The sequence below is a fragment of the Orbilia oligospora genome (genome assembly GCF_000225545.1).
Source record: "Orbilia oligospora ATCC 24927 unplaced genomic scaffold scaffold00004, whole genome shotgun sequence".
Taxonomy (NCBI): Eukaryota; Fungi; Ascomycota; class Orbiliomycetes; order Orbiliales; family Orbiliaceae; genus Orbilia; species Orbilia oligospora.
The window spans coordinates 680,550-705,165 of NW_011645561.1; the positions used below are offsets into that span (position 1 = coordinate 680,550).

Below are 24,616 nucleotides of genomic sequence, written 5' to 3' on the forward strand. Positions count from 1 at the left end.
GGAAAGTAATAATATTCTGGTCTGATCCCGAATAACTCAGCTCGGTGGAAGAAATTTTGACAAGGAAAGAGTAGAGCGAAACTAACTTAATATGCTCCTGCCCATGCGTATTCTAGTAAAGCTGGAATGTAAAGAAGTGCGCGCGGGTGAGTATATTATATACCCACACCGACAGTACTGCAGTTAAGCACAATATAAATAGTGTATGCATGCCCAGGGCGTCTTAAGTAGCTTGTCCCCCACCACTCGAAACAATACTTCTCTTCCAAGCGGTCCTAGTTTTCGTCCACAAATGTTTAAACTTGTGATATTTCCAAGAGATGATCATATGAGCTCATGGGGGTCTAATACAGTCCGCACAAGCAAAAGTTGTCTACATGCCTAACAAGAACAACCTCTCGAGGGCTTGTCTAATGTTTCAAGTCCTAGCACCAACTAGCTAGTAAGGCTTATGTACCGTACGGTTTTAACCTGCTGCGAGTCGTTTGAAATCTGAGGAGCCCAGTACAGCCCCAAATCAAGCGAATTGAGAAAAGCTAGAGACCGTCCGAGGTGGCTACCTAACGCATGCAAGGTATAACTTTATAGGTGTTAGGCATGCCGGCACGGCGTCTCGATATGGGGGGATATCCGAGTTTGGGGGTTTTCCGAGCAAAACCTTGCCTCAAAAACGCCATTTGAAGCAATTTATAATTTAGCCTATGAAAATCTTAAGTATATAAGTCAGGACGTCCTGTGACCGTTGTAAAACCGATCGATATATATCAACTATTAAGTTCTATCCGATAAGTTCGCTACTTGCTATATGTATACATGTACATATAGTAGCTGGCTGAGTTTTATAGAGTTCGTTGTAAAGCTTCCTTTGGTTACGCATATAGTAAAACACAGCCTCGAATCTGTTATAAGTTACTTGGTTGTATAACATTAGTTAACTACTATAGTACTAACGGCCGTTAACCTTCAGGTAATATTATAATACGCCAGCGGCATCGATGCAATCTATATGCTATAGCTACGATGCGTTATCTTCGAAATCCAACACCCTCGCACACTACCTGTTACTCCATACATCATGCGATACATGTATGTTGATGTTGCAGTGTTATAAAACTGCCCAACCCGAGAGATTTACAACCGTACAAATGTTATTGATGAGATATGTATGCTTCTGCCTATAGCTATAGGACATGGAACTAGAGCTAGTCTGGCGGTAAACCGATCTACAGTTTGAATATCTAAACCATTATCTAGGTTCTCGGGCCAATGCTGGCCACACATCTATAGATGGTTTTATACGTACTACACACCATAACATACAACTATACTAAGTTAATTCTCATGATCAGCTCAACCAAACCAATGAGTGATTGAACTTATAAAATATTAATTATACATTTGCGTGCGCATGTATTAGCCGACTATCACGAATATTCCAAAAACTGAGTCGATTTTGGACCACCACAAACACTCCTATTGCTTATCCCAGTAAACAACTACCGATATCGCGATATCAATTGCGAAAAAAAATTTCTTTTGAAAAAAAACTAGGATTTGGGCATACCTCTAAGTGGTCAAGATAGTGCGATGTGTCATCTAGATAATACCGGTTGAAATCCGTGTACTTAAACAAACATCCAATTAGTATATTTAAAAACTGAAATGGGTAAGAGCACGTTGGTAAATCACAGAGCCTGGTCTCGCCTCTACATAGTATAACCTTTACCCATGCAAGTGACAGGGATATAGAGGCCAACAGTACAAAGTCACTGCAAAATCTTGTGCCCCAAACGCCCTTGTAGAACCGGGTTCACTCAAAACTAGCTTCAGCTGGTTAGCTTGCATTAGAATGTTCTTGAAATTTGAAACAGCCGCTGGTGCTTCGCCGTCCATCGAGTTCTGAAGCTCATTCCATAGATCCTGGAAAAACTCTCTTACCGTCATGCCCATATACTTTGGTACACCAAGCCACGCTGATACCGTCATAGCCCCACAGCAATTATAGATGACCCGGGTGGTTTTGTCTATCCCATGACGTGCTGATGGGCTTACCGCTGTTAAGTACCCATTTGAGTTAGTACTACCACGAATACTTCGAAGAAGCGGTTCGTCCAATAGAGGAGAACCAGTTATATCGATAGCTTTGTTATTCAGTCTCGACCAGTGTTTAAACTTTTGTGTGTCTCTCATGAGCCATTTACATAATGCATCGCCCCTTAAGCGTCCTTCGTTCGTTCGTTGCCACGATAGTGCCGAGTGAATGGTGAGGTAATAGTTGCGAATTGTCAGTAACTTGACAGCGCAGTCTAGTGTTATATACCCATGAGTATCCCTCAACTGAAACCGATGAATGGGGAGGAGTTTGTGAATATATATTGGGGCACAGCTGTCGTTTCGGATAGCTTTGTACCGGAGGGATGTGGGGAGCGAAAGGAAGACTTGTCGGAAGAAGCGATGCGTGCTACTAAAAGCAAGTTGATCGTGGATAGAGAGGTAGGAGTAGATAGCTATAATAACGTCAGCGGGCAGGATAGATACGGGCCCCTTCGCGGGTTCTTGGTATCCAGTTGATGTCGTGAGAGGCCTCATGACTCTAGGAAAGTGCTACAGGAACTTAATTACTAATGCCTTCGCCTTTTCGCTTTCTGATGTTGAGCGCGAGGTTATGATGGTAGGAGAATTCCACAGGTTTCAGCTAGAAGGGGTAGTATTTAGAGCTAATTAGTATATCGATACGAGTTATAACTAGTAATCCGGTATGGAATAATGGTAAAACAAGATTTAAGAGCTATAGTAAGTTTAAAATTTAAGAGTGGGCCCTAGAATGCGGGGATGCATCAATGCAATGGCATATATACACCGACATTTATGTTGACACTAAAAATCTGGGGTTGCAATCGATAGCCGAAACGAAACCCACAAGTTCAAGAACCCGGGTTATCCATATTCTTTAGTTTGGATTCCGTCTGGCCAAGCCCGCCTACCTAGCTACATATCCAAATCCACGGATACGAAATAAGATAATGTGGTATATTTTGCGTTGGCGATATTGTTGCTAATTTCCATGCACGTCGTGCTAGTTCGGGTTCCAAAGTCTTGAGCTCGTAACGACTGCAGATTAGATCTTGCGGATTCGAGGACATGATCTTAAAATTATTTCCTTTCTATATCGACAGCTAGAATTCCATCAGCACATGATGCATGTTTCAAAGTGATAGACGCGCTTTGTTCTTGAACCCCCAATTGAGGACCTCGTCACGAAAGAGCAACGCTTGCTGTCCCGCGGACTCGAATTTCATCTAGTCTATAAATGGCTAGGCATATGAGTCCCGGATGCGGCGGGATCCACCTTCACTCTGAATATATTGAGCTGCCCAATCAATCGGATACGATACACTAGGATTAGAGGAGAAAGTATGGAGTATACCCAATCTAGACTTAACAGGCGGAGAGGACTACGATTGGCCAAACCCAAATTCTAGAACTGCATTCGTGAAGCGTCGCGGGAGTAAAATGTGACAATGAATGTTCTTGCGGGGCCTTACGTAAAGCTAAGGCTACCCCTCATCGAAGTCAAAGTTGGCATTCAACATAGCTTCAACCTCGGTAGAATAATTAGTACTGCTTAGCATATTGAGATTGCCGGCAATTGTCTATATATTCACCCAGTCCTGGTCTCCTTCACGATTCGAATATTCAAACAGAATCTCCGAGACTAATTTAAATATCTAGACTTTAAATATTCTAACTTTGCAAATTAGTCTTCACGGATACTACAATGGCGCCGTCAATCGAGATCACCAACTTGCGCCTTCCACATACTTCAAACCTTCTTGGAATAGATGACCCAACTCCTATAATCTCATGGTCGTACTCTATCCCATCCGCGCAAACTGCTCCATCCTGGCAGCAAATCACGTACATTCTATCCCTTCGGAGTTGGTCTCTTGCTAGCGGCTCGGATTCTGCAAAAACTTACGTTGTGGTGGGCCCGCAGGGATATTGTAGCGGGAATATACTATGGCCAAAAGTCTTCCCGAGAGTTGAATCTTCTCATGTTTATGAACTCTCGGTGCGGGCGATATTTACAGGAGGAAAAACCAATGCACATGGAGAGTTCGGAAGCCCGGGTGGTGATAAGTTAGCGCCAGAAGGAGAATCTGCAGAGCAACTGGCAGCGAAGTTCACCGTTGGTCTTTCCGACGCTTCTATTGCTTCAGGTGTCCTGAAGTTCGAAGGCGGTATCGTTGGAGGCCTGAACGGGTGGTATAAGAAAGCTCCCTCCATAACGCCAATAACTACGCCTTGGAGCGCCCAGGGTTGGGAAAAGCCAGAACCCGTGCCGGCATATCGAAATACTTATACTCTCAAGTCAAAACCTCAATTCGCCAGAGTCTACGCAACCGGCTTTGGTGTTTATAAAATCTCTATCAACGGAAAGGCCGTTAGTGCTGAATCAACCATGAACCCTGGCTGGACAGAATACGCTGTCAGAATGACTTACCAAACCTATGATATCACAGAGCACCTTCAAGCCGGTGATAACGTGGTTACTGTTTGGGTGGCAGACGGGTGGTACCGTGGCCGTTTAGGGCTTCCTCATAAGCGTTGGTCAGCTCGAAGAGGAATTTACGGCAAAGAGACCGGGTTTATGGCCCTTTTTGAGACATTTGGGTCAGAGAACCAGAGTTTTTGGACAGGCAGTAGTAGTGAAACTGGTTGGAAATGCATCCAACGAAGTCCCATCCTCGAAACGGAGATCTATGACGGAGAGCACCACGATGCCAGAATTAGCATTGAAACAGCCGGGGAAGATGAATGGAAAGATGTTAAACAAATCCCGGAAGTTTTTGTTTCTGAGCTAAGACGTCCTGTTATAAACGAAAAAACCGTCAATTGGAGAATCTTAAAGTGGGATATCGAATCTTGGAGCACTGAAACAGCAACAAAGGCATTACAAGCACAAACCGCGCCACTTATTCGGCACACGCAGACATTCCCATTGAAAGAAACCATCAGAACGCCGAAAGGGAAGATTATCTGGGATTTTGCTCAGAATATTACCGGAAAGATCAAGATAAAAGGGTCTGCTCCTGCAGGAACAAAGGCTAGTTTTTGCAGTTCCTAGTACTAATAACCCACATTAACCAACTTCTTTGTAATAGTTGACGTTCCTTCATGTCGAGATCCTTGACCAGGATGGAGAAGCCTGTTGGATCATCCTCAGAGGTGCTAAAGCTACTGATAGTTATACCTTCAGCGGCAACGGTGTCGAAGAGTGGGAGCCGGAATTCACTTTCCACGGATTTCGATACGTCCAAGTTGACGGTTTGCCCGAGGGGGTGGAGATCGAGGCCGTAGCTAAAGTATATGGCAGCGACTGTGACAAGGGGCTTTTGAAATTTAACACTACTCACCAGGACCTTAACCGATTTGTGGAAAATATCCAATGGAGTACCAGAGGAAACTTCTATTCAGTACCAACAGATTGCCCCCAGCGTGACGAGAGATTAGGCTGGTAAGTCTTAAACTTATAAAGCATGGAGCTTATCGTTTAAACGCCGGTACACTAACTTTGATACTACTTACAGGAGTGGTGACATCAATGTAGGTTTTCACTGTTTGTGGTTTGCGAGGGTCGGGATTTCCTCAAGCTAATTGTCTTACGATATAACCTCAACAGCTATTTGGGCCGACAGCAGTCTATATATTTGATTGCTACACATTCTTAAAACAATGGCTCCAAGGTCTCGCAGATGGGCTTTACATAGGTGGTTTCAACCGACCTCCCATTGTGTATGTTCCGATACGCCCAGTATTTAATTCAACGTTGCTAACTCTGTCTTAGCTCTCCAAACGCCTTTGAACTTCCTGGGTCACACAGACCGATGGCGATCTGGGAGGATTGTTTAGTTGCCTTGCCGTGGAATCTTTACAAGCAGTACCGAGATCCTAGTCTCCTCGAAGCCCTTTATCCCAGTATTAGGCAATACTATACTAAAGGTATTCCGAGAAACGAGGATGGTCTATGGGTAGACTCTTTCCAATACGGTGACTGGCTTGACCCCACCACTCCACCAGAACGCCCAGAATTGGCTCAGACGAATCAAATCTTCATTGCCGATACCTGGCTCTGCAATATCTCACAGATAATTCTCAACATTGCAACAGTTCTTGGGAAAATGGAAGACATTGAATTGTTCAAATCCTCAAAGGAGAAGGTTATCTCGGCATGGCAAAAGAAATACCTAGTACCTATTGATGCATCCATCTCAGAATCCGAGGAGCCTCAACAGCTTATTCGATGGGAACCAAACGCTGAAGACCCAAATCCTCCAAATCCTGTCCCAGATTCGCAAACAGCATATTCATGCGCTCTTACATTTGGTCTTCTCCCCGAGAGCTATATTGAGCCGGCAATTCGTCGCCTGCACCACCTTGTCAAAAATAAGGCCAACTTCCACATCTCCACAGGGTTAGCAGGAACCCCTGAAATATTTTATGCTCTTTGTTACCCCAGGAATTTGCCATCGACTACCTCGCAGGAGCACTTAGAATCCGTATCTCTAGCATATAAACTTCTGCTAAAGAATTACGATACCCCATCATTCCTCTATCCAATCAAGATGGGAGCAACTAGTATCTGGGAGCGTTGGGATTGCATCACCAAAGAGGGATTCGCAAATGTCGTTTCAATGACCAGCATGAATCACTATGCCCTCGGAGCTCCCGGTAAATGGATATTTGAAAACATTGGGGGTATCAAATTAGAACACGACGACCTTCCCGTCAGCGGTGTTGTCAACGCAGACGCAAAGGAAGGTTGGAAATTCATATTTGACCCTATTCCTAGCGTTGAATTTGGGGTTCTAAGCAATCAGATGGAGTACGAAAGTCCAAAAGGGAGAGTGGAGTGTAAATGGAGCTATAGTACACAAGATAAAGAGTTGTCTGTTGAAGTCGCGGTGCCTGCGAACTGTGAAGGAGAGATCAGGATAATCGGAAAAACTGTGCAGAAGGTAGGTGCAGGAAAATACTCTGTCAAGAAGAAGTTGGATGAAGTAGACTGGAAGACGTTGGAGGCATTTTAGATTGCATACCACGAGCCTAAGTTTAAGATAAGTTTGCATAAAATGTATGTTGAAGGTATCATGATATCAACAATCTTGAATTATCCTATTTACTTAGGTATATAATCATGTTTGACTGAAGCCCAGTGCGTATCAAATTTTGTTATCGGCGATTTCCTTCTACCAATCACCACCCTCTGTTTTAATCCATTTAAAGTCCTATTTTAAAATTGAATTATTAGTTATCTCTCATTCTTGTGCTTGAATCATTTAAATAACTTACCGCTGGGACCAAAATCGGTAATCCATCACCAGTCGCAAAAACCCCAAGATGCGTACCAACAAAGTTTTGCCATCCCGATGGATAACTCTGCATCCATTTACTCTCTGCGCTAGCAACCCAAGTAGCTTTCCTATCATGGCCCAAGCTGTACCCCAAGGTATACTTATCCGCCTCACATTTGATCCATAACTTGACTGTTCCTGTCTCCGGAATCTCAACGTACGTCGTCTTCGCCACCGGTTCCTTCCCGGTTCTAGTTGTTGCTGCGACAACTCTCTTTCCAGTTTCTGGATGGAGCGTTATAACTATATCTTGGTGAAGCCAAGTGCTTAAGAACGCAGTCACTCCGGCTTTATGTCTCGCACTGGTGGGGTAGAACTCCAGTTCAGTGTTAAACACCGTATTGATATCTTCTTGTTTCCTCAAGAACATTGCCGGGGTCTGTCGGTCGCTCAGAGTATATACATTCCCATAAAGTCTCAACCACCCTTTTCTGGCCTTAAAGCTATGGAACGCCTTTGTTGGTGTTCGTTGTGTATAGTACCTTCTGTCCGCAAATCCATTATACTCCCCGTTCCAGAAATGATCTTGCCATACCTTTGGGCGGGGCTTATTATACAACCCTGAAATTTCGAAGGTGATATCCTTCCCGCCGTTTGCAATTGGCCAGCCATCTTTCCAGGTTACAGGCGCTAAAAAGGTTTCACGTCCTAATTGCGGAACTCCAGAAGAATCTGTTGGATTTTGAGGACGAGTAGCGAGGAATACGGTGTACCAATCCCCGTTGGGGGTTTGTACGATATCTGCGTGGCCAGTTGATAAAATTGGCTGTGAGAGATTACGGCCGTTGAAGACAAAGGGGTTGTATGGACTAGACTCCCAAGGCCCGTGTAGGGAATTCGACCGATGCCACATAGCACGATGTTGGACTTCAGTACCTGCTTCGGCAGTGAGGAGATAGTATGTTCCATTGAATTTATAGATGTGGGATCCTTCCGCAAGGCGGGGGGTGTTGATAGGCAGCTCGCTGCGGTAGAAATACCGGGATTCAGTCAAAGAGTTGCCAGTTTTGAGGTCGATTTCAGTTATCCAGATTGCGAAGTATCCGGAGTCTGGATCGATGAAACCAGAACCCATTGTAGTTGTAAGGTACGTTTTACCATCAGTGTCGAAGAAAAGGTCAGGATCGAAACCCCATCTTAAGTTTAGAGTGTTAATTCCGCATATACATAGCCAGGGAGCGTACGTTGGGCTTTTATGATATCATGATCGAAGGAACTTACTGATCGACATAGATCGGGTCGCCCCAAGAGGTCTCGTCCAAAATGTTTTTGGTGCTAACATACATGGACCGTGGGGTTCCAGTAGTATTATCCGGCGGACTAATAACGTCAAACCTGTCACGCAGCAACGTTGCATTAGCCCTGCATTATTCCTAATGGCCACCAATGCACGGGTTAACTGTACACAGCATGCAAATACATACCAAGTTGTAATCATATAGAAAGTCTTTGAGGCTTCGTGGTATCGTAAAGTTGGGGCAAAGATACCCCCACTAGGTGCAGTTCCGCGCAGGTTCAACTGCGAAGGGCGATTAAGTGCATGGCCAATACATGTCCAGTCGATCCTGTATCAGCAACAGTTTAGCAACACTTCATGGAAACTGTACATTTAGAGTTGAATATAATGGAGGAAATTCATACAAGTCTTTCGAATGATAAACTGGAACCCCTGGAAAAAATTCGAATGTGGAAGTAACCAAGAAGTAATCATTCTCGACCCTAATGATGCTTGGATCCGGGTTGAAACCTGGTATAATGGGGTTTCTGAAAGCACCTATATTCGAAAGTTAGATCCAAGGTGGTTCGAGGATATAATCATGGTCGTATATATCTATCAATAGGGTAAACATACAAGAAACGCCAATTAGCAAAGTGAAAAGCAGTGTGGTTAACATCTTGAAGGCTCCAATTAAGTCAATTGTTGCACTTTTTGCGTTGCCCTTGATCAATTGACTAGGTTGAAACCGCGCCGAACTACATATACAGCTATTCGATCAAGGAGAATGTATTGCAAATTTCAGCAAACAATGGCTCTAAAGACGCATATTTATACTTTTCAATTTATTATAAATCTAGGTCATCCATGGCATCATCGGTTATATTTTCAACTCGTTACGAAGATCAACGTTGCCGGAAATGCGAAATCCTGGAGAAGCTTCATGGTACGGGATGTATACCGGCTAATATTGTTACTGGGATTCTGGCACTAGTTATCGGATGCCCGGGTGAACCAAGGTTTGGATTTGATATGTACCGTGGTATATTTCAGCTAGGTTGCCATCGTGAACACCCCAACTAGAAACTCTTGCTTAAAGTTATTATCATGAATTAGGCCCATGGGGTAGATTAAATTAGGATTCAATATAATTTATAACTTCTGCTTTTAACATTAGCCTCATAAATACACACATCAAAGCTCCTCTTCCATCTGTTGATCTTGATTTTTCGGTTTACGGTTCATCCTCGCCCGAGATTTTCCCCCTGGTCTAGACCTGTGGCTCGATAGATCCGAGATATCGATTGGTTCGTTGTTGGTAGCACTGGTATCGCCTTGGTTAGGCTCAAACTCAATCAACATCCGTCCTTGCTCGGACTCCTCCTGAATTTGAACTTCGGGCTGAACTTGAACTTCGGGTTGGATTTGAACTTCGGGTTGAACTTGAACTTCTTGAAGCTGAGCTTCGGATTGTGGTTCAATCTTTATCCCCTGTTGGGCTTGGGCTTGTGGCTGGGTTTCTGTCTGTGTAGTAGAAATCGGAGCCACATACGAGTTTTCCGGCGCCTCTACTAGATCTTGCATATTAAATTGGGGCCGAGGTTGTATTCGAAACTGGGCTTGGTTATCGGGAATCGGAATGGTCGCAAGATCTTCATGTGGTGCCATCAATAGACTTTCCATGTACAACTTCGTCAATTTCGGGTCATGTGGGACATCCGACATCAGCTCCTCAAGTGTGATTGTATCCTTTGTTGTATAAGGCTGTCCTTCGGGAGCCCATTCAAGATTAACATCTTCCAAACCTGGAAGAGGCGTAAGCTGGTCTATTATCGTCACGATTCTATTCCATGCAGCAGACCAGCACCCATACCATGCCCAAATATTATCAAATAAAGTTACCGGTAATGATCGCTTCAGACTCACCCCCCTATAAGCACCCCAACTTTCAGTTTCAAACAGGTTAAAATACCTATAATGACCTAGTATCTTTACGATATCTGGATCGTTCAGCTCCCACTTCTGTGCGTATTCACGCCATAACTCAGCGTCCTTTACCCTGGCTCTTAACATCTCGCTTCTTTTCTTCCACTTGCCAGCCTTAAATTTCAGGGTTGGTAGGTTTATCATTGCCGTCTTTCCCTCCGGGCCCTGACTTAAGCCACCGAAGACGCTTCGTAATATCACCAACATTCTAGAGATACGATCAGGTAACGTAGCTCCGAATGGTGCTGGCTTAGGGAAAAACCCCAAAGGATCGACAAATTCTTTTTTATTGATTTTATCAAGCGTTTCCCAGTGTACTTGAAGTGTATCGACATACTCCTTTAACCAGCGGCGGCGGTTGATCATTACATCTCGCGCCTCAGCAGGAGGTAATTTCCATGCTTTACTAACTGCCCTCAACCATTCAGGAATCTTTCGGCCTTCTGTCGCAGCACCGACGACATCAAGTTTGAGCATATTTTCAACCTCCCCTTTGAGAGCAAAGATGAGATAACCAAAAGAATTGGGTGTAGTTTGAGGGGCGAGTTGGCCCGAAAAAGTAGTTTGTGGTTCATTGGGGTTGATGCCGAGGGGGCAGATTTGCGCGCGGGTCTCTGCGAATAAATTCACTTCTTCGTTGAAAGCTGCGAGTACCCTCTCGTTCTCCAAGACCCATTTATCAAACTCTGGATTTAGTCTGATGTAAACGAATTCCCCTTCTCTTCTAATTAGGGGGACTTCAGGTACGCCGGTGACATCTCCGGCAACTGCTTCTGGATCCGGGTCTGGAGGAACTTGGGCATACGAAAAGCGGAGAGCCAAGAAAGATATTATAAGCCATCTTCCATATAACGATAGAAAGGGGGTTAGGGAGAGAAACCGCATATTGGCAAAGGTCTCTGAACATCTACCGCCGAATAGTAACCGAAAAGTGGCGATAATGATGATATGCCACATGGCACTCACGAGATAAGATGCATTTCAAGCCACGGGGTTTTGAGGCCATTCGATCTAGATACCGTTCATTCATACGAATTCATTTGCCCTTCCCGGCCTGCAAGTCATCCAAATCAGGTTAGCCTATTTTCGCTCCACCAATAGAATCGAAGGAACTATCACAAAATCAACACTTTCCTCAACGCGCCCTTTAACACACTCCCCGAGAATCCCCGTACGATCGTCAAAATCTGGGGTAAACGGTTAATCCGAGGAACAACCATGGAGAACCCCCTAGTCTAACGGACTAGAAGCACCCTATTGCATGCCATTTCCTCTTCACCCATCTGTCTATCCGAAAACACTACCGAATCGGCCACGGCAATGTTTTACCCCTCATCCTGCATTCATCCGGCCAAATACTCCACACTGAAAGCGGATACGCACTTATGTGTTATGTATAGCATCGAGTCTAATCAATGCGACTCTTTCATGATCATGTTGTGATATTCTCACACAGAACTTTCGGCCTCAAGTCGATATTGATATTAACGACTGCCCCACCGTACTAGTAGTCGAGCAAACATCTTAGCTTCCGATTCCCGACCCTTTTGCCTAAATTCACCCAGCCACCCCGCTCATACATCGTTCCGTGCATTTAGGTAGACAGGTTTTCAATTTCCATACTTAATTCTTCGGCTTTTTTTAAGCCTTTTTCTTGACAATCGCTTGTTTGATTTCGGATTCTTTGGTTCCCGTTTACCAGACTTAAGCCTATATCTTAGGCTATATTGATTGTGGACCTCAACAACGGAGTGGCGCACCTTCAAAATGTGGATACCATGATTTAGCGGGAATAGTTATTCCGGGATATAGAGTACTGCGTAGATCGTATCGTAGTCCAACAGCAATTCGTCTCGGTTTATAATTTTTTCTGCTTTTTTCCCCTCTTTGAGAATATAATCTCCCCGTTTAAGTTTCCGTGGCACAGTCGAATCTCCACGCCGCTCTAACATAACCAACTCCTTAATTACCCCCGTGCTCTCGATATGCCATAATCATAGTGTATAGAAAAAAAATAATACACATGTATTTCGCATTCATCCATTCATTCCCGTGTTATATATGCCGCTAACAGCTGTATCTATCGCCTCCCAATTCATCCTTCAAAAATTCCACCAAACCTTCAATAAATAGTGAAACTCAAGAGGATCCACGACAATACAGCCGGCAATCCAAATTCTTCATAACTCACACTAACGAGATATAACCATGCTCAAGAAAATGATGTAATGATAATAGTAAGAATAGTAATATAATGATAATAATAATAAGGTCATAAAAGCTCCCAATGGATAAGAGGTACATACAACGTTCCATGGAAGTCAGTAAGAATATAAGACAAAAACGAATCCCCATCCCAAAATCAAAAAAAAAGGGCGAACCAATTCGCCAGACCACTCCCAAAGGAAGGGTTCTAAAAGGATAAAATAATGGAAGGGTGAAAAATATTTTGAAAGAATAAAGGAGCAATAATTGTCGCACCATAAAACTCCTGGCGAAACATAATACAAAAATGTGTAAAATCAGGAGAACTCAAGGGAGGGAGGGAGGGAGAGAAAAAGAATAAAATAATAGGTTACCCTGTGCGTCCTGTTGAAGGGGAGGAAGAGAGGTAAAAAGTAGACCCACGAAATAAAAGTATCAATAAAATGGGTCCTGATCAAGGGTCTTAGATCATGTCTTACGAAGCGTAAGAGCCAAAACCCGTCCAACCACCATTTGTCACCGAAGTGTTTCCTTCAAGAGATTTGGAAAACACCAACTTTTCTATCCAACGACGTTAACCCCAACATCGAAAATTCTCATATCAAACTTCTTCCCCGGCGAGTGGTCCACAATCTTAACATGCGGCGCTAGATCAGGATACAACTCGGCAAACTTAGTTCCCACGCTCCAGTTCTCTATTTTCCTAATATGAGTTTCGAACATCGGATTGATAACGTATTCGTTAGTTGATTGCTCCATAACCGTCGACATGGGGTCGTATGGCCAATTTACGGATAATGTGCCAGTGTAAGGGATGCTGAATTCGGTGTTATTGTATTTTTCGGGGTGTTTGGCCATGGCGTCACGGGACATTGGCCTGTGTTTATGTTTAGTACGAAATAATCACACTATTGTAGTAGTAACAGGAATGAAAGGTATACAGGCACATACCATGGCATATGATCGAACCAGATGGGTCTAGCCGTAAATAACTGTGAAGGGCGGGGCTTAATATACTCCGGCATGTTGTCGTAACTCTCTTGTGTCGGGTTGATAGCCCACTAAAAGTGCAAAGGTTAGCCTTATCGACTATATATATCAAGAATTAATCGCTTAGTTCAAGCAAGGACATACCCTCATCCAAATATACAGCACATAAACAATAGCAACCCTCTCCGGTAGCTCCACCAAATCCCCAAAAGTATCCACGATAGCCGCCATCACCTGCGTCAGTCCATTTCTCGGCGGCCTTGACCCAGGACTAACAATAAATGTAATATCTGGCTGTGGCGGCCCTGCAAGAACAGACAACGGTGTTCCATTAACACGATGTAATCTCGCCTGCTCTTCTAGAAACTCGAGGTAGACGCGGTCAAGAATACAGGTAGGCGGTAAATGACGTGGCATGACCTCCCAATGCCCGTTTGCGCGGACGCAGTAGGTCCCTGGGTACTGCACGCTAGGGATAGAATAGACAGTCGAAACTGGTGAGCTAGTAAGTAGCGACTGAGCACCAGATATACGTCGGCGGATTTCTGCTTGAACTATAATATTAAGTATTAGTTATACCAAAAGAAAGTATGCATAATGGAAGAAGAAAAAGAAAAAGGAAGAAGAAAGTGAACATACAGTTCCTCACGACCGGATAACCAGAGAGATACATACCATCACTGGATGCGCTACTTGTCAAATCTGCTAGAGACCGCTTCCGGGCCGTGTACTCATATGGCTGATCTTGTATTTGTCGATACCCATTCGGCTTAAACCCTCCATGACACACGAAATCCAGGCTCATTGCTCCAGCAGGTGCATCCTTCCCGTTACTCGACAGTGCAATATTATCACTTCCGTGTTCCGATTCGACATATCCAGGGTGTCCAACAGATTCAGCCCTAACGCTAACCGGCGATTTACTACTCAACGCCAGTCCGGGCCTTGCCACGATCCCCGACGAAGTGGTGGAACCCGGCACGGGCGGTGGTTGTATTCCATTCCTTTTAATACTATCCAACGCATCCAGTGCATTGTCTAGTTCTTTCCTGAGTTCAGATGTCTTAAACTCCCATTCCCCCTTTTCATTTTCAAGTTCCTTGACCTTGAACTCTAATGATGTGATTTGATTCTTTGTCCGAGTACGAATGGCACGTTGTGCATCTCGGTCATGTGCCCGTTTGCGAGCTAGTTGTTCGGCTGTGAGACTTGATATCGTTCGGGAGCGGGTCTTTTTCTTCGGAAGGCCCGAATCAGCGAGGTTCAGTGAAGACCCATTTGTAGGCGACTGTTCGCCACTAAGGTCATCTTGGATGTCGGAGCCATGTGGAGAATAAGGCGGTGGACGCTGGTGAATGCCTGAAACAACGTCTTCGGACGACTCGCTGCGTTTAAAATGGAGATAGGGAGAGTCACCCATCGGGAAAGGGAAAAAGGGAAGGGAGTTCGATATAAAGGGTATTTATTGGAATTTCTGTTTTGGTGACCAAGTCAACCCGGAATCCTAGCCGGGTCTGTACCGAGTTCCTTTTTCTTTTTCGATGATACTTTCTAGTTCCAAAACCTCCTTTGGTCCACCCGAGGTAGTGGGTCAGGAAGCGACTTGCAGCGGGTAGCCGGTGGGAAAGCCCCTCGAAGCCTTGGTGGTTAAGAATTTCCCGAAACAGGAAGAACTTTAAAATATAACTACGGGGACCTCTCGAGAAAAATAGCCTATCAAAGGCATAAAATGTCCAAGAAGAGAAATGAAAGTAAAAATGATAACCAGAAAAATTAACTTTCGCTCTTCCACCCAAGATCCTTCCACGAGACACGCACCACAACCGAGCACGGAATTGTGGAGCAAGAGTTCGGGGTTATAGATAAGACAAGCGTGATCTAAAGGGCACCTACAGAAGCCCGAACAAACGTCAAGATTTGGTGGCCCGTTGCATGAAACAAGGGAATGGGGAGACAAGCAACAGGGTCTGCTGCGGGTCCGCCGAATGGCCTTACGAGAAAAATGCGGTTCTCTTCTTTTTTCCCTGGTGGTGGTGCACGAATCATGCACACACACACAGCACAAGAGATACGACCCGAGTGGAGGGAAGGGGTGGGAAAGGTTATTTTGGCGGCTACGGTAATTAGCAACGTGATAGTGAGTTAAGGCATGACAAGCCGGACTATCGGTGGAGATGAGAATGAGGCGGTAGGACTGTGGTTCGGATTCGGAGGACAACAGATGGGAAAAGTGTCAGCAGATGGGGAAAAGAAGGGGGAAGGAGGAGAATTCCAAGAGCTGAAACGGGGATTTTTGCGCGAGGTGGCAGGGTTAACAAGCGAGAACCTGACTCGTGTATAGGAACAAGAGATTGACGACGGTTCCAACAGTCTGGATACAGACCCACAGGAGCACAGAGCTTAGTCGCATCGACGCAAGGTTCCTAGGCAGCTTGCTAGTGAGGGTTCTTCAGTCGAGTCCTGGTGTGCATGGGTGGGAGTAGTCGAGATGTATCAGGCCACCCGGGGTACGTACAGTTTTCTTTACAAGCCCGTCAAACTCGAGACAAACAAGGGTTCGAAGAGGTAGTACTGATATATAGGCCCTCATTGATTGATATTAATATAAGGGTGAAAACCTTTGTTTAAATTTGCTTATACTTGAGACTTACATACATAGTACATGTACATACGTAGGTCCTCAATATTTGACATTTAGCCGGGGGCAAGCACTATGGCGATTTATCAGCAAAAACCTTATCCCAAGCGGAAACCTCCAGATGCGAAAACTTAGCTAATAATCCGGCAGCACCGGATCTCCGAGTTAATAGTGACTTCATACCTATGGCCTAGCCCTCACCCAAATATCCGATTTATAATATCTACATATGCATATATGACTGTCAAATCCGATATTAGATACTACTGAACCAGGAAGGTTACACAGAGTAAACCGATCATGGCTCTATGCCGGGAGCCTGGAGCTAGGGTAGGTACTTTGCTAATATGTGACCCATGGCCATGTCGAAGCTCAAAGTTCGCAGGTAGCTTCATGTGGAGGTAGAAAATGCATGATATAGAACAGGCAAGGGGAGTGATTTTACAGACCAAGATTCGAAACACCAGGATGCAGTCGGAGGCGACGTTCACGACTACCCGTCTACGTTACACAGACATGACTACCTAACCACCACAAGCCTAACCTGCAACAACACACCAAATCCCAAACTTAGGTAGGAACATGGGCAAGTAAAACGGCTAATATGGTCCCGAGAGAATCTTCATTCATATTGCATCCTTCGGTAGTTATGATAGATATATGGTTATCTTCAGCTTAGCGCTAAGGTAAAGTAGAATACAGATTCTCGTTCATTAATCATGCATGATATCAAGCAATTTATATTTATACCCACTAATACCCACTGATCTATGTCAGGTGAATGTACTAGAACGTAATCGCATGTTTATAGGCCTGGTGTTCATGTTCTCTCCTCCCACCCAGCCCTATCATCCTCACTATCTGATGGACTCGCCGGTGCCGTCTTAGTCTCTTTCTTTAGAGGCTGTTCGATAATAAACAAACTCGCCGCAGTCGCCACAAACGAAAAGACAAACGCCATCATAAACGGCTGTTAAAAGTCAGCATCCATTGAAATTTAAATTAAAAGAATAAGGGGGAAGAATAGAAACTTACATATCTAACAGCCCCCTCATAAGCTGCAACCACGACTGCCCTAACTTTCGGCTCTAATTCCTTCAAAAACTCCAAAGTCCCCGTTGCTCGTCTTACAATCTCCTCCACCTCTTCTTTCTTAACAACGCCGCTCAATTCTTTTCTCAAATCCGCTCTTAAGCTCCCTTGTAGCAGTGTACCCCCGACGCTAACTCCCACTACACTCCCCAAGCTCCTAAACAGATAACTGACCGCAGTACTAACGGCCTGATCCCTGTTCCCGCTTCTCGCAATAAGGGCTACAAGCACCGTAGTAGCTCCAGATCCACTTCCAAACCCAGCGATAGCGAATCCACATCCTATCGCTACGAAATTTCTCCCAACAATACCCGTGAACAGAATCACAACACCACACCCGAATATCATACATATGTACGATATTATGGTCAGCGTGTAATATTTCCCTGTCTTTTGCATCAGTATCCCACCCCCAAGGCTCCCACTGACGCTCCCCGCGATAGCTGGTAGCATCCTAAGCCCACTCTCGGAAGCATTGAGGCTCAGCACTGCTTGAAAGTACAAGGGCATATAGAACAAAGCAGCAAAGAATCCTCCCATCCCAAAGAAATAAGCAATATAACAAGATAGAAGTCCTTTGTCAAATACAATTCTCGGTGGTGCAAAGGGGTCGGATGCGTAGAAGCCTTCGATAAGGAAGAAGGCTATGAATAAGGCCACCGAAATCGGTCCAGTTATTAATACCATTTTGTCTGACCAGGAAACGTTACCACCACGGTCTAAGGCGAGTAGGAGGGTGAGAACCGCAAGAACAAGAGTTAAAGCGCCGGCAAAGTCTATACGCTTGAATTTCTCCCACGTGGTTCTATCGTTGGCGTCTGGATGTCTATGTGGAATGTTCAAGTTCACAGAAACCAGAAGGGCAGCTAAAATTGTAGCTGGAGCTTGAAACAAAAACGCCCTATTCCATGTTTAGAACTACCATTTATATGCAAATTTGTAGAGATCCAGATACGGAGTCATACCATCGCCATCCGATTCTATCAGCCATCAATCCTCCCAAAGGCGCACCAGCCGACGCACCAGTAGCATAAATGACATTTAAAAACCCTTGCCAAGTTCCCCTCTTATGCAACGGCACAATATCACTAACGACAATAGACACCAGAGTCGTCATGCCACCACCTCCGATACCCGCGAAGGCTCTGGCGACAATAAGCTCATCCATACTCCTTGCCAATCCACACCAAGCACTCCCAATCGCAAATGTGATATATGCGAACAAAAGACATGCTTTACGACCAAATATATCCGATAATTTACCGTAAAGGGGTTGGAAACAAGTGGTAGTGAGGAGGTATGCGGATGCGATCCAGCTCATTTTAGAGAGTTGGTTGAGGTCCGAGCCAATTTTGCCGTAGACCGATGCTACGATTAGGTTATCCATTGCCGCGAGGAAGACCCCGACAAGAAGGGATGGGAGGATAGCGATGAGTGAGACATCGGTACGATATTCATGAAGTGTTTCTTCATCCTGGGGTTGATGTATGGTATCAATATGGGGCTGGGGAAGCGGATCAATGTCTTCCTCCGGGTGGTGGTAGATCAATGGCGTTGTCTCCGAGGCTGTCATTTTGGAGGGTTTAAATGTTAACCGACTATTCGAATACCAGATTCGACTTGAAAAAAAGAAAAAATTCACGTATAATCTATGAACCCATAAGCTATATATATAAGCAATTGGTACGAATATAAAAAACAGTGCGGTCTTGGAGAAGAGAAAAAAAAATATGGCTGAATGAAAGAGGAACTAAATCACGCTTCGACTTTATAGCTAGTTCGTCAGACCGCATGCCACTAGATTGCATTGAAGGACGGCAACGCGTGTGGAGCCATCAGCCGTCGTGTGCTGGCAAGGATATCGCCAATTGCGATCGAAGCCTATAATTAAGCTAGTCAGCCCATCCCATGGCCCAACAGTATCACCGTAGCACCATATAATCCTGTTTTTTTTTAAAAAACAAAAAATGGAACCCCAAAGATTGCAAATTGCCGCAGCAGCTAAGTACCAAAAAAGACGTCGGTTTCATTTTAATTTTGATTTTCTCTCCCTTCAAGTCGATTTATACCACGAGTCCATTGCATTGCATTGCATGGTCATAGCCATTCGTGCACAACGGGCCACAAAATGCAACAGGAAACGCATCTGCTACATAGCGCTACCCTCTTCGCTGTACCTGGGTAGCCTCGGATCCAGGCGCTCTTGAGGCAGAGACTTGATATCGGTAAGGCGCATACACAGAAACTACGTAAGCAATTATATGGTCTGTAGCATAAACACTTCGTTAGAATTTAGGCTCAAAAGTATGTATACATATGCCATTTATGTATTACATCTCAATGTGCTGACACCGAAATACTTCAAGCAAAGAAATCACTTCCCTCAGTTAATCGATTAGGTTCGTCAGACGTACTGCTCGCCTAAAATTATATACAGTGGCATCACCCGGTCCCTCAAATGGTGTGTGTAGTACAAAATATCATATCCCAGATTCCCAGATGAGTAAAATTCTCTCAGTTCCTTCATGAATTCAACTGATGGACATATACCTTTATATTGTTCCGATCCCATGACTCGCGAGCTCGGCGCCGTGCGTTTAGGCCAAGATGCATCAAGCTCAAATACGCCACCCTTGGGAAAAACCCTTCTTGGCCTCGTGGCCTGATATAATAAATCCAGAGGAGAAATATACTATATCTTCCCAACAAAGAAGGATAAGCTCCTTCAAAGTTATCAGGTCATCTCAAAGTCTGATTGTTCAGTTCCTTTAACTGCGTCATATCCAAAGAGCTTCGAGAATTACTCCTCGAACCCTCCGGCCCATCACTTCCCTTCACATTAACAACCAGTTCCACCAAATTCGGTGCCTGAAAAAATGGATAATAATAAAATAGACCATTTTGTTTCCCCATCCACAAAACTTCCCAAGGACGTGCGATACCGGTCACCGAAATCGCAGCACTCTTCAACGAAGGTGCCGGTACTACCAACCGCCTTATAGCTATATTAACATCTTCTTCTTCCAGAATTTGATTCCCCAAGAACTCTCGATCATCCTTCCCCAGTCGAAAATACTCAGAAATTAACTCCTTTCCTGTCCAATAACAAGCCATATCTTGTGTTTTCTCGACGAGGAACTCTAGTTTTCTGAGGTTTTGGTAGAATGGTTGTTTCGATATGCTGGCGTAGACGGCTACGAAAGCATTACCCTCTGCTGCTGCAGGGATCTTGTAAGAAATATGTAACTCCGTTATATCGGGGAAGTAATCGAGAGACGAAGTATATGTTCTCAAGGCTGGGATCATAGGATCTCTATATGTTCGAATTTCCTCGTCTTCATTCCAAACCGGATCCGGATCCCACTCAGAAGGGTCTGGAAACCGAACACACCTATTTACACATTAATATTAGCTTCTCTCCTGCAAACACTGATTAAAAATAATCATATAAACTACCTAACGTATTTCCTATACATTTCATACTTCCCACCATCTCGAAACGCTCGAACTCCATCGGATGTAAGAATAATACGTCTCAGCCGTAAAAGAAGAGTGAAGTCATGACAGACACTAGAGCAACGCGCAAGGTTGCCTAGATCTCCTTTCGCTAGATTTTGAACCACAATGTACGCTATATCTGTAGGTAGATGTTCGAGTGGACTTAAAATCCTAGGTGTCCCTGGTTTCATAAACTTGGTAGGAAAGAGGCTTATTAAACTCGTGGCTTTTTCTTGTGGTGCTGGCGGGCGCCTGTCTTGATGCCGGCTCATGATACTAAAAAAGTCGTAGATGAAAGCCCAAAATTATTCGAGATGAACTAACCGGCACATCACCGACATCTTTATATAGTTCTTAAATATCAGCATCTATGACCTTTGAATACTGCACTAATCTTACCATTCTTTTTTGTAATACTATATTGAAACTCGCAAGGGTGTATTTACCTATAGCTCCGCAGCAGCACGGTCAATCGGCTCCGATTGCGTCAGAGTTGCGGTGGCCATGGAACCCTAAAAAAGTAAATCCAACATATCGATTAAGACAAAAAGTTCGCTGATTATTAATACCGGATCCGCTTCAATATATATTCCGACTTTATGTCCCCATATGGCCATGCAGGTTTTCTTCGGGTGTTTTTTAAACATCGGGACCCCTGATCAGCTGAGAGGTCCTTAGGCCTGGTTCGACCGATGTAGAGTGCATAGTGTTAAATGTGGCCTCGAGCTCGTGCCCCCGCTGCAGGAAGTCCTCCGCTGAGTCCTGGGCTTTCTTGTATGCGACCACCGACTGTTTGATTTTAAAAGCTCCCGTTAACCAGTCGTAGCGTTAGGCACTTGGTGGGTTCAAATTTTTGCTTGAAACTACTTAATTGTCTAGATTTTATTCTAGCATTTAACATTTCTTCATTTAATAACAATCTCAGATAACATTACAACTAACCTAATTGCATTTTTAGAAATATCGCGATATCGCGATTTAATTTCGATATCGAGTCTTCACCTCCCTTTCGAATTCACTACAACCCCACAAACGACTCGGCCCCCACAGTACCACAAAATTTAAAACCAACCGCAAGATCAACCCTTTGTGCAACATGTAACATCTCCTGTATGCACCATATGTACACAACTTAAGCTTTATTAGTGAATCTATAACAAGCCTCCAATAAATGTGATCTGACTAATTACCCCCCGTAATAAAGAATACTAGCTACAAGCTAGAGTTCGGTACTTTCCGTTGCATATGTGGTACATCGTCATGCATGGGACACCCGAATACCCCGCTATCCGGATCAAGAAGGTCCATTCAAATACTTTCTAACAAATTTTAGCTTTAAGGGGGACTGGTATCTTTAATCCGGCCTAATCAGGAGCCAAGGGATCCATGAGGCCTCGGTTCCAAAAGTTTGTATGAGCCCTGACCCATGCTGTCTCGATTGAATGTCGGTAGAGAACACCAGGATCATCAAATATACTCCCTTGATTGATTGGAAAAGTTAGAGTACTGCTGCATAAAAATAAAAATAAAAAATTTCAAATTTTCCTCCTGAAAAAATCTTTGTCAATGTTGTAACATAAAAAGGAAGATGATAGGCTACGACCGCATAGATCCGGCTATTTAATTTTCTTACCGGCACTGCAACTCTATAACTTAGTATTATCGATAATTATCTGGGAGGGAAAAAAAATACCCTCCTGCCTGAAGAGATTTATCTATAGCCAAGTATATTTGAGAGTGTTCCTAGGATCATCCCTGATATCATAATTAATTAATTGTAATCTGAGTTCGTCTGATGTGAACCTAAAACTAAGGATAAGTGAGCTGGGTCAACCTCGACACGACGGGATATAGAACTTAAGTACTTGAGTATCTCGTATAAACATGCGTTAGGGTGCTCGAATAACCCACGACACAAATGATCAATTAATATCAAAATTACCCCTCATTCATAAAACCACCATCTCTACCATCACGATATCACTAGAAAAGTGTTTAATAACCTCCCCGGGTGGGTGGGTAGGTAGGTAGGTAGGTAACTATAGACAAGATCGATTTCATCAAACCCTCAAGCCCCTCCTCAACCCACCCACCACGCCGTCCACAAACCCTTCAATGACCCCCTCCTCAAACCACGACTTGTTAAAACAAACCGCAATCCTCAATCGTCCCTTGACCGTCCATATAAACAAGCATCCAGCCCCGACACTAGCCACCGAGATCCCGAACCAAAAGTCGTCAACTTGTTCCTTCAAATACTTCTCCACGATTCCTAAACTACTGACTACAAACCCCGAATTCCCAATATCTCCTTCTTCCACGCCCTTTTTCGCAACTTCCTCAAGTCGGTGGGCCAATAACGGAGAATATGAGATGTAATCCTCGTTATTCTTCCACTTGCTTAGTTCTTCTTTGACTTCTTTGGCAAATTCTTTGAAGTCTTTTAGCCCATTATCGTTTTCAACTTCAAAAACACTGAAGGTGTCAACAAACATGTTTCCTCCAGCTTGCAACTTCCCTTCTCCCTCAATTAATGGTCTATAATTCACAGACACAAGATTGCTTATTGCCCTCTCCTTCTTCTTCTCCTTCTTTTCCCCCTCCTCCTCAATATCACCATACTTTGCCATCGCAAGAGCATTAGCAGCCATAACCGCATTTGTAACCGTAACTCCAATCTCCCTACAAGCCTTCACAATCCTTTCTGTCTCTTCCTCATCAAACTCATGTTCAACCCTTCCATAAGGAACTTCGGGAACAGTATCCATCCCCACACCATCCTTGATACTAACGGCAATACTCTCATTCCCCAAGAACCTTCCAGAAATCCCCTCAGCGGTCTTGACCATCTCATCGTTCAAGCCAAAGTTCTTTTCATGTCTCCAATTTTTCTCCCCCAGTGTATCAAACAAAGAAGGCGGTAATCTTCCAACTTCATTTCCAAATCCTGGGGCCGGAATCGTCTCTCCAGTTCTTAGTATTTTCAAAAAGTTGTTGAGTAGGATGATCGACCCAATACCATCACTTATCTGGTGAGGGAGGTGTAATACCACTTCTCTTTTCTCCGGAATCCAATATACCTCACCCGTCTTTGGAACCCTTTGATGCGCTAACACCCATCTCCCTCCTTTTTTACCAATATTGTTATCATCATCACCTACGACAACAATAACCGTCTCCTCAATCCACCTCTCAACCTCTTCATCACTCTCAGGAGATGTATAAACCAACCCTGTCCCATCATCATTGATAGTAACAGCAATAATAGGATGGTGATATCGAAGTGTTTTCCATGCTGATTTAATTTGTGATGGAGTGTATGTACCTGAAGAAGAAGAGAGGATTGCACCGGAGGTTATAGACCATTGTGGTATATGAGGGTTTATAGTGGCAGCGTAGTAATGTGTTATCTTTTCGATTGGGTCGAAGGGAGTTGTGTAGACGTTTGGATCGGTGGCAGAAGGATGCCAGCGGGATGCCATATTTTCTTCTTTGCTTTTTTTCTCCCCTTCCGTCTTCTATTGATATACGAGGTAATGGTTTGTAACGTGGACTTTCTCTCGTGGTGATATCGAT

General features: G+C 44.2%; 8 protein-coding genes across 8 annotated transcripts; 1 reads left to right on the top strand and 7 right to left on the bottom strand.

Moving 5' to 3' along the window:
* Nucleotides 1-1,722: 1,722 nt before the first annotated feature.
* Nucleotides 1,723-2,589, bottom strand: AOL_s00004g207 (uncharacterized protein; the record flags this gene model as incomplete). The annotated part of the gene is made up of 1 exon (XM_011118857.1): nucleotides 1,723-2,589. The coding sequence occupies one exon, from the start codon at nucleotides 2,587-2,589 to the stop codon at nucleotides 1,723-1,725; it is 867 nt and encodes a 288-aa protein (XP_011117159.1).
* A 1,189-nt stretch (nucleotides 2,590-3,778) lies between these two features.
* AOL_s00004g208 (uncharacterized protein) lies at nucleotides 3,779-7,091 on the top strand (the record flags this gene model as incomplete). Its single annotated transcript, XM_011118858.1, has 5 exons — nucleotides 3,779-5,085; nucleotides 5,261-5,518; nucleotides 5,592-5,607; nucleotides 5,684-5,796; nucleotides 5,849-7,091. 5 exons carry the CDS (start codon nucleotides 3,779-3,781, stop codon nucleotides 7,089-7,091), a joined length of 2,937 nt encoding a protein of 978 aa, XP_011117160.1.
* Nucleotides 7,092-7,250: 159 nt separating this feature from the next.
* On the bottom strand, nucleotides 7,251-9,310 carry AOL_s00004g209 (uncharacterized protein; the record flags this gene model as incomplete). Its single annotated transcript, XM_011118859.1, has 6 exons — nucleotides 7,251-7,289; nucleotides 7,354-8,551; nucleotides 8,637-8,750; nucleotides 8,840-8,980; nucleotides 9,057-9,189; nucleotides 9,268-9,310. The coding sequence occupies 6 exons, from the start codon at nucleotides 9,308-9,310 to the stop codon at nucleotides 7,251-7,253; spliced, it is 1,668 nt and encodes a 555-aa protein (XP_011117161.1).
* A 515-nt stretch (nucleotides 9,311-9,825) lies between these two features.
* On the bottom strand, nucleotides 9,826-11,502 carry AOL_s00004g210 (uncharacterized protein; the record flags this gene model as incomplete). Its single annotated transcript, XM_011118860.1, has 1 exon — nucleotides 9,826-11,502. One exon carries the CDS (start codon nucleotides 11,500-11,502, stop codon nucleotides 9,826-9,828), a length of 1,677 nt encoding a protein of 558 aa, XP_011117162.1.
* A 1,881-nt stretch (nucleotides 11,503-13,383) lies between these two features.
* Nucleotides 13,384-15,232, bottom strand: AOL_s00004g211 (uncharacterized protein; the record flags this gene model as incomplete). Its single annotated transcript, XM_011118861.1, has 4 exons — nucleotides 13,384-13,699; nucleotides 13,774-13,883; nucleotides 13,957-14,366; nucleotides 14,452-15,232. The coding sequence occupies 4 exons, from the start codon at nucleotides 15,230-15,232 to the stop codon at nucleotides 13,384-13,386; spliced, it is 1,617 nt and encodes a 538-aa protein (XP_011117163.1).
* A 2,038-nt stretch (nucleotides 15,233-17,270) lies between these two features.
* AOL_s00004g212 (uncharacterized protein) lies at nucleotides 17,271-19,115 on the bottom strand (the record flags this gene model as incomplete). Its single annotated transcript, XM_011118862.1, has 3 exons — nucleotides 17,271-17,420; nucleotides 17,486-18,443; nucleotides 18,508-19,115. 3 exons carry the CDS (start codon nucleotides 19,113-19,115, stop codon nucleotides 17,271-17,273), a joined length of 1,716 nt encoding a protein of 571 aa, XP_011117164.1.
* Nucleotides 19,116-20,281: 1,166 nt separating this feature from the next.
* AOL_s00004g213 (uncharacterized protein) lies at nucleotides 20,282-21,312 on the bottom strand (the record flags this gene model as incomplete). The annotated part of the gene is made up of 2 exons (XM_011118863.1): nucleotides 20,282-20,933; nucleotides 20,999-21,312. The coding sequence occupies 2 exons, from the start codon at nucleotides 21,310-21,312 to the stop codon at nucleotides 20,282-20,284; spliced, it is 966 nt and encodes a 321-aa protein (XP_011117165.1).
* A 1,788-nt stretch (nucleotides 21,313-23,100) lies between these two features.
* On the bottom strand, nucleotides 23,101-24,522 carry AOL_s00004g214 (uncharacterized protein; the record flags this gene model as incomplete). Its single annotated transcript, XM_011118864.1, has 1 exon — nucleotides 23,101-24,522. One exon carries the CDS (start codon nucleotides 24,520-24,522, stop codon nucleotides 23,101-23,103), a length of 1,422 nt encoding a protein of 473 aa, XP_011117166.1.
* Between the last annotated feature and the right edge of the window lie 94 nt (nucleotides 24,523-24,616).